Source organism: Struthio camelus, chromosome 1 (assembly GCF_040807025.1).
Source record: "Struthio camelus isolate bStrCam1 chromosome 1, bStrCam1.hap1, whole genome shotgun sequence".
NCBI lineage: Eukaryota > Metazoa > Chordata > Aves > Struthioniformes > Struthionidae > Struthio > Struthio camelus.
This window is the reverse complement of record NC_090942.1, coordinates 93,338,988-93,353,184: the sequence shown is the minus strand read 5'-3', so window position 1 is coordinate 93,353,184 and position 14,197 is coordinate 93,338,988. Positions and strand designations below refer to the sequence as shown.

The 14,197-nt window shown below is 48.1% G+C and overlaps 1 protein-coding gene across 3 annotated transcripts; it reads right to left on the bottom strand.

Moving 5' to 3' along the window:
- Positions 1–1,054: 1,054 nt before the first annotated feature.
- POPDC2 (popeye domain cAMP effector 2) lies at positions 1,055–13,715 on the bottom strand. 3 transcript variants are annotated; one of them, XM_068958241.1, is made up of 4 exons: positions 12,798–13,696; positions 9,698–9,806; positions 5,855–6,374; positions 1,055–1,505 (listed from the first exon to the last, which is right to left on the bottom strand). In XM_068958241.1, exons 1-3 carry the CDS (start codon positions 13,286–13,288, stop codon positions 5,901–5,903), a joined length of 1,074 nt encoding a protein of 357 aa, XP_068814342.1. In that variant the 5' UTR covers positions 13,289–13,696; the 3' UTR covers positions 1,055–1,505; positions 5,855–5,900. The 3 variants fall into 3 exon arrangements, with proteins under 3 accessions (XP_068814342.1, XP_009687947.1, XP_009687946.1); XM_009689652.2 differs by having other exon boundaries at positions 1,056–1,505; positions 5,993–6,374; XM_009689651.2 differs by lacking the exon at positions 1,055–1,505 and having other exon boundaries at positions 3,177–6,374; positions 12,798–13,715.
- Positions 13,716–14,197: the final 482 nt, after the last annotated feature.

The following is a 14,197-nucleotide window of genomic DNA, read 5'->3' as shown; positions in this document are numbered from 1 at the left end:
AAGAGTTTCCAGGGAGCTCCTTCTTGAAAACTGGAGTATAATCTCAGCAGACACCTATGGGCAGTGGGAAATTGAGCCCAGCAGAGTCCACTACTTCAGGCAGGTGTATAAGGCACCACAACAGGCCAATGCTGTTCCATTGTGCTGAGCAGTACTTCACTTCGTTTGTAAAAGGGACCCCAGTAACTCCTGTGTTAATTTGCTGGAGACACTTCCTAGCTGTGAATGGTGACAGGACCAGGCAGAAGCAGAAGTGCCCAGCAACTAGGCACAGAGACAGCCATTACCAGGATGATCCCCAGGGTTGGGGCCACGCCGTTCTCCTGCATGTAGGCATGCTGACAGAGGGACTAAGGCTCCTTGCTCCTTCCCTGGAAATCTGCGCTGGAGAGGCTCCTAGGCTCACCTGGTACCCCAGGCTCTGCAGGATAGGGATTTCCTCTGCTGGTCCTGCTGTCTCTGTGATTCCCTGACAGAGGAAGTGGCTGGGGGAGCTTGTCAGCCAAATCCTGTTGCAGCTGAACTTGGAAGCAGCCTTTGTTTTCCACACCATTTTCATCTAACATATTGCATTTCTTTCTCACTGCTGGTCTCTCCAGAGCTTTCATACTCGCTCAAGTCTTCTCTCTGCCCCTGTGTGCACCTGGAGGCCACCCTCCACTGAGCATTAAAAAAAATTTCAGGCCCTTCCTGCCTAAACCTGCCCCAAGCTCTTGTGTCAGGAGAGCCCAGAAATGCAGTCCCAGTTCCTCCCCTTTCTTATTCAAACAACCAATGTGTCATCTGCCTTAGAAATTGGCAACATCATTGCTCAGTGGTGCTTGTCATATATGACAAGGGCAAATCCCTGGAAATGGAATTTCAGGTCTGATTAGAGCAGATGCCCAGTGAGACACATTACACCAAATCTCTAGCTAAAGCTCCACCATCCCACGTCCGTTACCAGAGCCTTCAGCCATCCCATTGTCCACTGTCATTTCCCCCATGCCTTGATATCACCTCACACCTTTCAAACAGTGCATCTCCTTCTCCAAATCCTCAAACACCAGCAATTTCATCTCTGCCTTTAATGGGAGCCATCAAAACAAAGGGAGAACAGATTCTGTGAGCAGGCTGTTATTGCTTCCAGTGATATCAGTGCACCTTGGTGTCAGAGCTGCCGACACAGCTCCAAGAGGCAGGACTAGAAAACAAAACAGGGAAATGCATTGAGGCAGGCAGCTCTGGTGAACAGACCATGGGGTGGGAGGTGCTGGAGTGTCACACTGCAGTCTCACACGTGTGCTTCACGTGCTCCCAAGCGTACACGTCCGTGGGCAGACGTTTCTGTGCACGCTAGAGTGCGTCTATGTGGTCAGAAACATATGTGAGCGTACACCCCCCCAGAGGGGCTTTGAGAGCCAAACAGCCTGCTGTTCCCTAGAGTTCAGGGGTCTGAGTGGGAGCCAGAGGGGCTCGTCCTTTGAAGAGAGGATGAGGGTAACTCCCAGGAAGGTTTCCAGAGGCTGCAGAAGGAAAGCGGTGGAGAGGAAGGAAAAAGAGGGACAGAGAGAGAAAAAGAGAGAGAGACCACCATTATTATCATAGCAATAATTCCTACCTATCTTCCAAACTTTTTCCACGACACAAGCCTCACGGATCCCACTGTTACCTGTCCTTCTCCCCTCCTCTCTTAAGTTAGTATGCAAAATTGTATCATTCTTCCACATATGTTATAAATTAGAAACTGGGGCTATACACCCATCCTGAGACAGCAAAAGCAAACCTCTCACTGATACTAGTGACACCAAGGCCACAATTCCTTTGCTTTTGCTCTCAGAGCAGTTCTTACTAGTTCAGATAACAAGCTACAGGCCACCAAGCACTGGGGGTTGATCCTTACATTGCGCCCGCCAAATAGAAAGCCAACCCACAGATGTAACTGTACAGCAGCAGTTTCGCATCTGGCAAGCATCCTATAGCAATAAACTAGAGCAAATGCTATATGGAAGGGGGAAAACGCAGGTGGCTTTTGGTTGTTTGAGTGCCTATTCAAGAAATAAAGCTTAATTTGCTAGGGAGTATTGAATTATATTGCAGTACACTGTCAAAGCAAGTTTTGAACAAAATCTTTGAATCTATTTTAACAGATGCAGCCTGTAAGTTACTGAAACAGCTCTCCTCAGAAAAACAAGGTGCTCATCAGTAGGATATCACAGTCTATCATCTTATTCTTCACCAGACTAGAAACTCTTTCAAGGAATTAGGTGATAAATGCAGTAGGCCACTATATCTCCTAAGAACACGTCTTGGTCTTCATGATCTGTACAGCACTGGACATTCAGAATTTTTTCCTGCACTATGGCATAGCAAGGTGGCTATTGCAGCAACAGATAACAAAAAGGAATGTGATGCATCAAAACACTTCAGCAAGGGGAATTTAGAGAGGCAGAAAGTAATTTCCTGGGTTAGAAGCTGCTGGGGAAGCAGCTGTGAGCAGAGAACAGGGGAAAGCCCCAGGGAAGCTCTGACTTCGGGGACCGCAGGTATGTCTCACTTTGAACAACGGGACTGAAGGGAATATCCCCGTTCACTATTAATGTTTTCGTCACTCCTAAAAGACAGGTTATGAAACTGCTTTCCCTGGGCCATGGCTGGCCTACTAAGATTATCTGTTGAGCTGTGGTGAGCACTTGGCCAGAACAGAGAACTGCAGCTGCTTTTTGTCACTAATTTGTGTCAGTAGAAGCTCAGGTCACTATGAAATACTGTCCTAACACTGACTTACTGTTGGAGGCAATTGATGCTGTGCTACTGGGAGGTGACATGCCTAGGAATACCTAAGAGGTGAGCAGAATAACAACGAAATGACCTTCTGCTACAGCGCCACGCTCAACAGTTTGCATTTCCTTGTCTAAGTACCTTAGAAATTAAAATACCACACTAGGCTATTGTCTGAATACTGATCGACAAGAAAAGGTCAGCCCCGCTCCCACCCAAAATGCCCGCCTCTGAAACATTTGGCCTTGCATTGCAGGTCTTCACTCCAAATATCAGCATACGTTGATGCTGCTTCATTCACAAGCTCTAGAAAGACAAAAGCTACCAGCAAGTTTTAAAGGGACTGTGTGAAAGAAAGAATAGTTTTGTATTGTGTCCCACAAGCTTTGTCCAATACACACACGCTCACACAAATACACCTCTTGCATGTATGTTCACAGTACTTCACAGTACAGTGTGATGCAAAAAGGGGAAGCTGAAAGGTTTGATTTAAAAAAGCTATAGTGTTCTCTGCCTCCTTCTCCCCCCACCCTTTTTAATTTCATTTGAAATTCTGATTTTGTTGAGCTTGGGCAACCAGGAGAACTCTGCCAATGACCTGAGAACGGACATCCCTTCTGCTGAGAAGACCACATACAAGCAAAGTCTAGGCAAAGTGACTTTACTTCATTTAAAACACTCACTGTGTTTATTTTTGATTGCATCTGTTCAACACAAATGCCTGACAGTTAAGAGGATGGCTGTCTCATAAATGATTCAGTGTTCCTTCCTCTCCAAGTAAGGACTGAGAAAGCTGCAAATCTGTATCTCTAAGCAGTCTACCAGCAAAACAGGGACTGGTCAGACATGACATTCCTAGGACTTCGAAGCTAGAAAACAAAGGAGGAATAATCCTTGTGTTCCCCCTCCTTCTCTGCCTTTCATTACAAAAACAAAAACAAAAACAAACTCCCCAAAACAAACACCTCTGGCTAGCCTTTCATCCAAGTCAGGGAAAACCAGATACATTTGTTTCTTTTCTAGCCCGTTCTTTCATATCCCAGATTTAAAGTTTGGAGGCATGGAAGCAGTACAGGAACAGGTGTGACTCAGCGCAAAGCAGAACGGTACAAAACACGAAGATCTTCCAATTCGTTTTCAAAAGCTAAGAACAATAACTGAGGAAACAGACAACAAGTCCTCTCCCACCAGAGGCCTATTGCATATAGCAACTGCTATCTGATCCAAAGATCCTTTTCATTCAGACCCCCCCCTAGGAGGGACAGTCCCCTTGCTGTTAGAGCAGCGAAGCCTGCAGAGCAGGGAAGATTCCTGCAGACTTGTCAGGGCTTATGCTAGGAGTCAGTGTCTCCTGTTTCATGTTGCCCTCCAGTGAGGCCATGACCCAAGCAGTTGCAGTACAGCTTTGGGCCCTCTCCCCACTTCTTAAGCCCACTCAGCAGCAGCCTCAGCTTAGTGCAGGGAAGGCCAGGGTGCTGGGGTGCACAGTATTCAAGGATCCCTGCTGGGGGACAATCTCAGCTCTCCCGTGCAGGGACTGCCTATCAAGAAGCAATGGGGGCCTGCAGAATGCAAGGGAGACCCACCCACTGGCCATGGTGCAGTGGTCACTTCCTGGACAGAAATCCTAGGCCCAGGCTCGGTGTCTGGCCACTGGATGCCAGAAAGCAGCTATCAGAGGACAGCAACAGAAATGCACATTCAGGACTGCAGCTGGCATGCAGCAGCTGGTGTGCAGCAGCTGGCTAAAAGTAGCTCAGCATGGAATTTAACTCTTGGCCATTTGAATCAGAATTTCAAGCACGAGTCACCCTGCCATCTATTTCTGTTCGCCTGTATTGCTCATCTGCCCCAACCAGGCCCAGAAATTTTTCCCTTGCAGAGTAAGAGCTGGCATTTTAGAAGAGAGCATGTTATTCCCACTCACCAGAAGACAGGGAGAACATTTCTGCAGTACTTTCTCTGTGGACTTGCACAGGGGAGCATGGGACATGTTAAAACAACACTCGTCAGCCCACGCAGGGTCACTGGAAATAACAGCTATTCCACGCAGGGCAGTCTTGTCAATGCCTTACTGATTTGGCTGAGCCAAAACTCAACAGAAACAAGGAGGACGGAGCAAGTGCTGTTGTCTGCCATCATGGGCAGGGGGAGGAAGGACCCTGAGCTCTCTCTGTGCTGCTCAGATAGTGCACTTGCAAGAAGTACAGCGGCCGCAACTGTTAATCAACATCAGCCTCACCTGGGTTGTCTGCTCTGTTGTCTACAACAGTCTTCCTCGGTTCAATACTGGAGTATCTCCAGGCTCAGCTCCACCTCACAGCAAGCCAGGCTGAACCCGGTGCTGTCTCTGTGGGCGCTCATATACCACCCACCAGTCTGGACACTGTTATGGCTCCTTTTCGTCCCCAGAGACACGGAGAGAAGACATGGCAGGGAATAGTTGCCTTTCGTCAAGTTACCTGTCCTTCTTCCACCCTACTATTTGACTGATGCCTGGAATTAAGTCTTTACCATACTCTTCCTGAAGAAAAATCACACAGATCCAGCACATCTCCTGGGATTCTTTGTGGAAGCAAATGAAAAATGCTGCAGCACAGCAACCCTCACAGCAGTGACACAAACCTTGCTAGCATAATTATGACCAAGTATGTACATCTGGTAATCCTGAGGTTATTTTGGGTGATTTCCATGAAAGAAAAAAAAAAAAAAAAGGAGGGGCAGGGTTGATACCTAATTATAGACCCATCTCTATACCCATAGACAGTGTCCTGTGCTAGTTAAACTATTCTGTGGCAGGAAACTACCCAGCAGGGAACTGATAAGGCCTACAAGTCACCTGCTTTCAATTTCCTTCTGGGGTTGTCAGGCACCTCACTGTATGTACCTCGGCCCTGCAGGACCTAAAGGAAGCCACCTGAACTTCTGTCATTTTTTCAGGTTTGCAAAGAATCAAATCTATGGCAAATAAGGCCAGACACTGGGGGGTGTTAGGCCTCATCTCTTCCAGGCAGTTAGCGCTAAGCTTTGCACAGTTGCATTGTGAAGGCCCAGGCGGAGATGGAAGAACTTGCTTCTGCAAGCGAGTACTTACACGGGAATCCCACACAGGGTGACGCGTGCCCGTGCTAGGAGTGCCCTCACTTCATATACTCCCCTTCGCTCACATAGTCCATAAAAGACCCTGGCAACTCAGCAAAATCTTCCAAGACAAGACTGGTAGAGTCCTCACCCAGCAGGTCACTATCAGGCCGGGAGGCCCTGGGGTGTGGAGCAGGCGGAGGCAGTGGTGGCTGCGGAGGAGGCTCAGAGATGCTGGTCTGGATACAGTCAGGTGAAGGTTGAGCTGGCAGCTCCCCACACTCCTCCAGCTCCCCCTCCGCCTCTGAGGAGGCTGGTCCCAGGACATGGTAGAGGCTGGGCAAGCGGATATCAAAGCGAAGGCCAAACTTGGCAAAGAGCTTCTCGTTGAGGGAGTACAGCTTCTCCGAGATGTCATAGCCAAGGTGCGATGAGAAGAGGCGGGCAATATAGCGGTCCTTCCTCAAGAGGAGATACAGCTTCTTCCTTGGCCAGGTGACGAAACTGCAGTCGGTCTCAGCTGTCAGCGTGACCTGTGGGGCAGGGAGAGGAGCAGCACAGGAAAGGAACAGAGTAAGTCGCACTGCTCAGGCAGGAGTCACCACCCACCACGGGGATATGCAGCTCCTCTCTGATAAAAGCATTTACCCCCATTGACTTCTGCTCTCTTTGGGGCAGAGGTGGGGAGCCAGAGCATCAAATCTGAATGATTAGAGAGATCTTTACCCTCCTCTGCTTCTTCCTCCCAAACGACTGGAAACCAGGTTTTCCTATGTTTTTATTTTCTTGCTTTCAAATGATGATCACTGTTTATACCTGAGCAATACAGCTGAAATGAGTAGGCTGGCAGATACAGCATGGAGGGCCTCATCTTTCTACAGAAATAGAGGGGCAATTGCGCCTGTCAAACACGCCCAGATCACTGGCTGCCACCTCTTCCCAGGCTGGGTTGCACACCCCCATGCTTTGAGAAGGTCTGGGGCATGGGAAGTGCCACCTGGTAGGGTTGCCTTTTTTCACCTGAGGGACATCATTGCTTCTCGTCAGCTCTCACAGGTGCTGTAAAAGGCAGAACAGCATTTAACAATGCACAGCAGCACAGGGCAGTTTAGCAGGAGAAGGCTATCATAGGCAGTTTTTACTATGTTTGCGTGTAGGGAAGGAATGGACAATTAGAGGATGTCAGACATAACAATCTAAGGTGGAACTGAGTCCATCTCAGGCTATTAGAAGTTTCACTTGGTTGATTTTAAGTACCTTCATTTTGCTTTGGGTTTTGCCAACAGAAAAAAGGCATTTTTTCCCTAGCAACAAGACTAGGCTAATTATAATAGTAAAAAAAATCATATACAGTATATATGTTTGGGTTGAAATAGAAATACAATCATAATAAACAAGCCACAAGATAGAGAAACATGTGAAGGGTCAAACTGCCTTGAGCCAGAGAAGAACATCCGAGTGTAATGGAGACACCAGTATGCGAACAAATGCTAGAGCCAAAATATCCCGGGGGCTCCCTTTCACTCTATATCCAGGGGTCTCCTTGGCCAGCCACCATGGCAGGAGGCCACTGGGAAGCTAAACACGGCTTGGCTACAAGCGTGTGTCCTTGGGTTTGATATTTAATGCCACAGCCATTGCAAGCAGCTGCCTTATGAAAGAAATATAGGAGCGAAAACCTGACAACTTTCCCAGGCCAAGGTGAGAGGGAGTAAGGATCACAGGGAAATTTGAATGACCAGATTCTCATTTTCCTAACCACCATCTGGCAAAGCTATTGAAACCCTCTGCTTCTCGCAAGGGATAAAGTAAAATGTAATGACAAAACCTCTCTCTTAACCAGGGCAGCAGGACAGAATTCACTCATGAATCCCCCTGACACACATGCTTCTGCATCTCATCAGAGCTCATAATTCAGTCTTCTTGGAGAATGAGGGCCAGTCGTGAAACCCAACTCCTCCAGACACTGGGAACCAGCAATTCTGTGGGAAGAAGACACAGCCAAAGCAGAAAGCATATGGAAACTGGATCGTCTTATGGAATGAGTCAGATTTTGCCATTTTTTGCTAGGCCCAGAATTGAAGCTGCTCAACTCAGACAGCCATGAAGAGAACTTGAACAGGAAAACCCTGGCTTCCTAAAACAAAGTCCTAGAGTCAAACATGCTTTCTTTACCCAAATGATTTTGATGTTGGGAATAAGATTGAGATAAACAACTCAGATAAGAGGAACTGATAGGTTAAACAGCTGCCAAAAACAGCACATCACCATAACTAAGCATGGCTGTCAAAAGTAACGTCCTGCCAGGAAAATGGACTTGTCGTGTCTTGCTTAATGAATGCTTCATGAGTCTCACATAGCCTGCTCCTTCCTCATGCTCCTAAGTAAGGAGACCTGATTTTGAGGCATTTCCAACACACCACTGCAGCCTTTCCGCCATCTAGAACCTCTCCTCCTCTCCTGGTGCCAGGCACAACTGATCTCCCTGACCAGCTGCGTCTCACTGAACAGGATAGAGGCCAAGAGCGTGTGCTTTGCAGGGCTGTGCTGTAGCCCCAGCTTGCTCTGGAGCTCTCTCACACACCGCAGATAAAGACACTCAGGAGGTCTGGGAACATTCAGTTCCACAGAAATTGCCTTAGAAAGCACTTCAGATGTCTTTGCAGGTTGCATGTCATCCAGCCAGCTATCTCCTCCCTTAGAGGGAATATTTCCCCCAGGAAGTACTGGGTAGCCATCCTTCTCTCTACTTGGCTCTCGTGCAAACACGACCTGGGAGCTAACAGCAATCTGCCGCTGGGCAGGAGACCTGAGCCTGGGACACTCCCACTGCCAGCACAGCTGCACTGTTCCTACACTCATCTGCCCTGTTATCTTGGCCTGACATCCCAGGTTCTGCCGCCCACCTCCTTGCAAGTTGTAACTGTGGCACATTCACAAGGTCAGTCATTGCCTGCAACTGTTCTTCTCGCAAGACCATAATCATCTGTATAGCTTTCAGGAGTGGCTGCCATGAACCCCCTCACACAGTACAAGGGCCAAATTCAGAGCCAGGGGAAGCAGATTCTGAGAGCTGCGCTGTTTTAACCAAGTCTGAACTTGACTGCCCTCATAAGGAAGCATCATCATTCCCTCATGACTGTCCCCATACTCCCAAGGGATTAGCAAAATCCCTCCTTATAGGCCCTAACTGGCATATTCTAGATTCACATCCTGATAGGGATCAGCCTATCCTGGCTTGCAAGTTAAAGGCAGAGAGGGCTTGAGTAATCTCCTCCAGAAGGAAAGCCAAACAATGGTGTTGACAGCAAGGGCAAAACCCTATTTTTCAGTTGCTGCAAATAAGAATTGGTCTGACCTCTAAAGAAGGGATTCTTGTACTCAGAAAGAACCATATTCAGGCGTGAATCATCCTTTTTACTTCTCCGCTCCAAACACATCATCATCAGAAACTTCTGCATGGAATGGGATATTTATGGGTTTACATCACTGTCACATTTTGCCACAGCTGCCGTCCTGATCATGAAATGATGCATCCCTCTAGCAGCATGCAGGGCAAATGCATCAGTGTAGGTATTAGAGCACCGTAGTGGCAGTGAGCCGGTAATCCAATGCCTTGTCTCCCTGCTAACCTGCAACTAGCACCCCAGTCCTTCCTTCAGAGGAAGGTAGAAGCACAGCAACACAGCTGATCATGCCGTCCTGTGCTGTTAACCATGAGAAGGGGCAGGAAATTATTCCTGGTTAGCTCTGAACAGCAGGTATGAACCCACTCTGTCCCTTTCCCAGGCACATCACTAAGTGGCAAGGAGCAAGCCTGGGCCCCTACAGAGCCAAGGTGGTTGCACAGAGTTACCTGGAAAGTTCCTTCCTCAGAGGGTCGTAGTGACTCCCATTCTGGAGAGTCCAAGAACTGATATGGAAATATATAATGTAGGAATTGTCCATCCTGGCTCACTCGGATTCTGCAGAAAGGATAGATGAAATGCACAAACTTAAGGCACAAAATAGATGTCGCATGAACCTGTCCAGCTCACAAAATGTGCAGGCAGCCTATCCCTACCAGGGAGGAAAGGCCTTCTCCCCACCTGGTACATGTCTTATACCCTCTCAAGGGCATTTGCAAATGCTTCAGTCTATGGGGCTGTCCCCCCTTCCTCTGTGGGGAACCGTCTTCATGGAGGTCACTGCCCTTTCCCCATATTCCATCTGTGTTTTCTGTTTCTTGCTAAAAGCCAGCCCTCATACGTGACACACTTGCTCATCAACTAGAGCTTCTCATTGCTCAAGGCTGCTCCTTTTCAAGTACTTCTAAGCCTGACTGTGGCTCGTTGTACTTACCTCTTCCTCCTCTCCTCAAAGTTTGGGGGGGGAGTGTTTACTGCCTCGATGCTGGGAAGCCTCTACATCGAGAACCCAAAAAATGACACTGACCATCCTTCCTGGCACATCACACTGCAAGCTCATAGTTTGCTGCCATTTATCATTCAATCTCTTCTGGCCTCTTTGCCTTCCAAGTATCCCTTTCTCCTATTTTTGCTGCAATTGCCTGGCAATGTCAAGGTCAATCGTGCACCCAGCTCTGCTGTGGAGCAGAAAGGAAGAGCTGCACAGGTCTGGGGCTGTGGCAGGAAATGTAGAAGTCTAGGGAATGTGAGGTGCATTTCTGACTCTGCACCATCACACTGCTGTGTGATTTGGGGCCTCTTGCTCCCCTGCCCTCACAATCCCCAGCTGTACGATGCACAAAGACAATTCTAGCCTTCAGGAATCATAAGGCTCCATTCATTGTTAGTAAGTCAGCTGGAAACACAAGGCAGGCTTTCTGATCCAGGCATGTTCTGCCCTTCCAAGACTCCCCTGTCTCAGTACTTTTCAGTTTAAAAGGGGAGCACCATAACAGTAGCAATGATCTGTTGGGTCTGCAAGGACCGCACAAGCTCACTGCAAAGCAGTAGAGTGGGTTCCAGGAAATACAACTTCAACCTCACCTCCACAGAGCATACTGTACTAAAGGAGGAGTGCGTATTTCCCACTGCAAAAGAGAGCAGAACAACTGCCCCTCCAGCTCTGGCTGGCTGCTGCAGCACTTCCATGCCCAGAGAGCAGCATCAGAGCATCCAGTGTAAGGTAAGACAGCACAAACTCCCCCCACTATCATTATTTGCAGATACGGTACACTACAGAGGAGGCTGCTCAGCACAGCTGTTTGGTGAGGAAAAAGACACCTAATAGAAATACATGTACTCAGTTTCCTCCCCCAGCAGTTTCTTACTGGATTAGCTGTTCTTCAGATGGTAGAAAGAAGCAGGTTGGCAAGTGCACAGATCTGCTTTACTCAGATAGAGCCTGCTTTTTACACAGCCTCCTTCTCCCAGCACAGCCTTAAGCAATGGGTGTAAGGTGAGAGCAAGCAGTGAACTGACCAGAGACCTGAGGATCAGGATTCCCTGGGTTCCAGCTGTGACTCCTCACTAGTCTCCTGCAATGCAACTTACTCTTCTCTTTAGGCTTCAGTTTCTCCCTTTTTCAAAAAGAAGAAAGAACACAACTCAGGGCAGAGAAGGATTTGAATTCTTGGACCAGGAGAGCTGTACAAACACTGAATGATTAGCCTTGAAACAACTAGCACTTTCTAAGCACACAGTAGTTGGGCTAGGTATGTTCAGCTACAACCACCTGCAGAGGGAAGCTTTTAGAGGTGTTATTTATGAAGTGCTTTGAGATCACCAGAGAAGGGTTGCTAGCAAAGGGTTTGCTGCTGCCTTTTGCCATTTGGCATTGGATAGTGGTCCCAGGGTTCTCTTAACACATCCTAGAAAAGGTGGGAAAGGAACAAACACCAAGGAAGGACAGCCCTTCTTTTTTACATCCCCCATCCCCACGAGGGAGGACGGACTACTGCAGTAAAACACGTGAGCTCCAGGTGAAGCTGGGTTTGTCTTCCCAAAGGAAAATCTTTGTGAGACACAGCTCCTACAGCTTAAAACTGTTCCCATTTACTGGTCTCTTTCCTGTCCCCCTCCCAGGTGATGTTGATGCCAAGTGTATGGCAGCAGCTGGAAAGCTAGTATCGCTATTACCTTTCTACATTTTGATGTTGCATATTGGAAAAGAGATAAGCTCATAGAAGCATGCCACAGGATCTCAGGTGAACAAACGTTATGTACTTCATTAGCACAGTTCACTCAATAATCAAACCCCCAGTGAACAAACAGCAACCAAACATTGCTTGCAGGCAATCAGCTGCGACCACCTACATGTCCATGGGGTCCTCTTTGATGATCCAGAGGAAGGAACATCATGAATGGATGAGAGCACAGAAAGAAAGAGGCCTAATGAGGTGGAATCTATCACAGGAGAGCTCTCTCTCTGTGTAATGAAGTGACTCTCAAAGTGAAAAATTTCCAAGCCCTGGGAATAGAGGGTAGAATCTTTCCCTTCGACACTGCTAGCCAGGGTGAACAGGTGAACCAACAACTACTACTCATTATACTTGCATGGCCATTCACACCATAGAGATGTGTCTAGTACCCACAGACACAGTATGCCACAGAGACCACAGGTTCAGGCACATCTGCTTCCTGCCTTGAGAAATAATCTCTCAAGGCTTTCAGACTCCAAGTCCTCTTCTGTCAGAAATAACATCACTTTAAAATGACAGAAAAAGAGGTAAGGATTCCCCAACAGTATCACAAGCAGGGCTGAGCTGACAGCTTCACTGTATACAGTTTGATTCTGCAAACCACTCCCTGAAATATTCTAACTTTAAAAGATCCCCCAAAACAAAACAACGAAACTGAAAAAAAAAAAACTCACCCCCAATAGACACATGCCTCAAAACCCTGTTTGAGGAAGGAGATCACCACCACCCATTTATACAGAAGGAGAAAGACAAACGCATGGAACGATAAGCCATGCTGCTTTGCTATCAGACTTTGTTTAGAAGCCTTTACCTGCCAGACAGCAGCAAGGAGAGGCGGTCAATGGGCGTCTTGCCCTCCACTGCGTAATTCTGGTCTCTGACTAATGACTGGACTTGTTCTTCACAGCACTTCACAACTTCTTTGTAGACTTCCAGAGGCACCTGCAAGGGCAGGTACATGGTCTTGTAGAGAAGGTCAAACTCTTCTGGGATGATGTCTTTGCGGAGCCGGTAAGCCAGGTGAGCCAGCTGAAGCAAGCAGACTAGGACAAGCAGCATGTTCCAGATGAAGATATCCAGCCCACAGGCACTCAGCCAGCCCCACAGAGCATAGCAGAAGTAGCCTGGGGCCAGTAGGCCAAAGATATAGAGGGAGCCAAAGATGCCACTTCCCCCCATGTACCCCAGGAGGACAATGCAACTGGCCAGCTGGTAGGCTGCTCCCTCCATGTGCTCCTTCCAGGCATCGCACACAGGGGGCTGGAGAATGGCCTGGTCCCAGGAGAGGCTGCTTCCACTCATCCTTCCCCGCTCCCCACCCTCCCTGTCCTTCCTGCTTTACAAATGAATTGTCATACAGAAAGCCTGCAGAGATCTGAAACCAGAGCCTCCGGGTAGCTGTTCCTCCTCCTTCTCTTGAGCGCTGGCCGGCCGGTCCCACAGCAGCGTGCTTCAGAGCGACACAGTGAAGTGCCTCTGAATGTTTTTCACTTCTGACAAATCCCAAAAGGCTTCCTTTTCCTCTTTGCAGCTCACAAACTGGCGGCTGGCCCCTACACTAGCCTTCGCCAGTACCGAACGGAGCTGGCAAATACAAGACCAAAGAGCTCAGTCAAAGAAAGCATGGAGGCCATTAGCTGGAAAACTCATAGAGGAGAGGACTGGGTAGAGATCTTGTTGCACCGTCTCTCTCTCCAGCCCTCTGGCAGTGAAAACAGAGACTGTGAGAGAGCAGCAGGGCGGGGAGGGGAGCAGAGCAGAGGGAGCTTGTGTTGAATTTGGAATGTATATCACTTGGCAACGGAAAGTGGAGAGACCCCAACTGGATAACCATGTTTGGAATTGAAATCCAAGGAGCAAAAGCAGTGAGGAGAACAGAGGGCAGGCATGCACCCGCTACTTAACATAACTCAGACACCCAGATAAGCCCAGCACAGTACAAAGAGGAGAAAGGAAAACAGCTAATTTCTTGCTGTGGACTTTAACCACACATGGGGTTATACACTGTTCTTCGCTCTTGCAGAAGAGTGCCTTTCATCCAGCACAAAAAAAGGAAAAAGGTAATCTCCCTCTTGAACTGTTAACTAGTAGTAATGGCAGGAACTTAGCAAAAGAAGGGAGATTGATTCTTGGGAAATATTTTCCAATGATAGGCTGTGTAGCACAGCCCCCCTACAGAGATGGTGGCAGCTCCATCTTGTGGGGCATTTT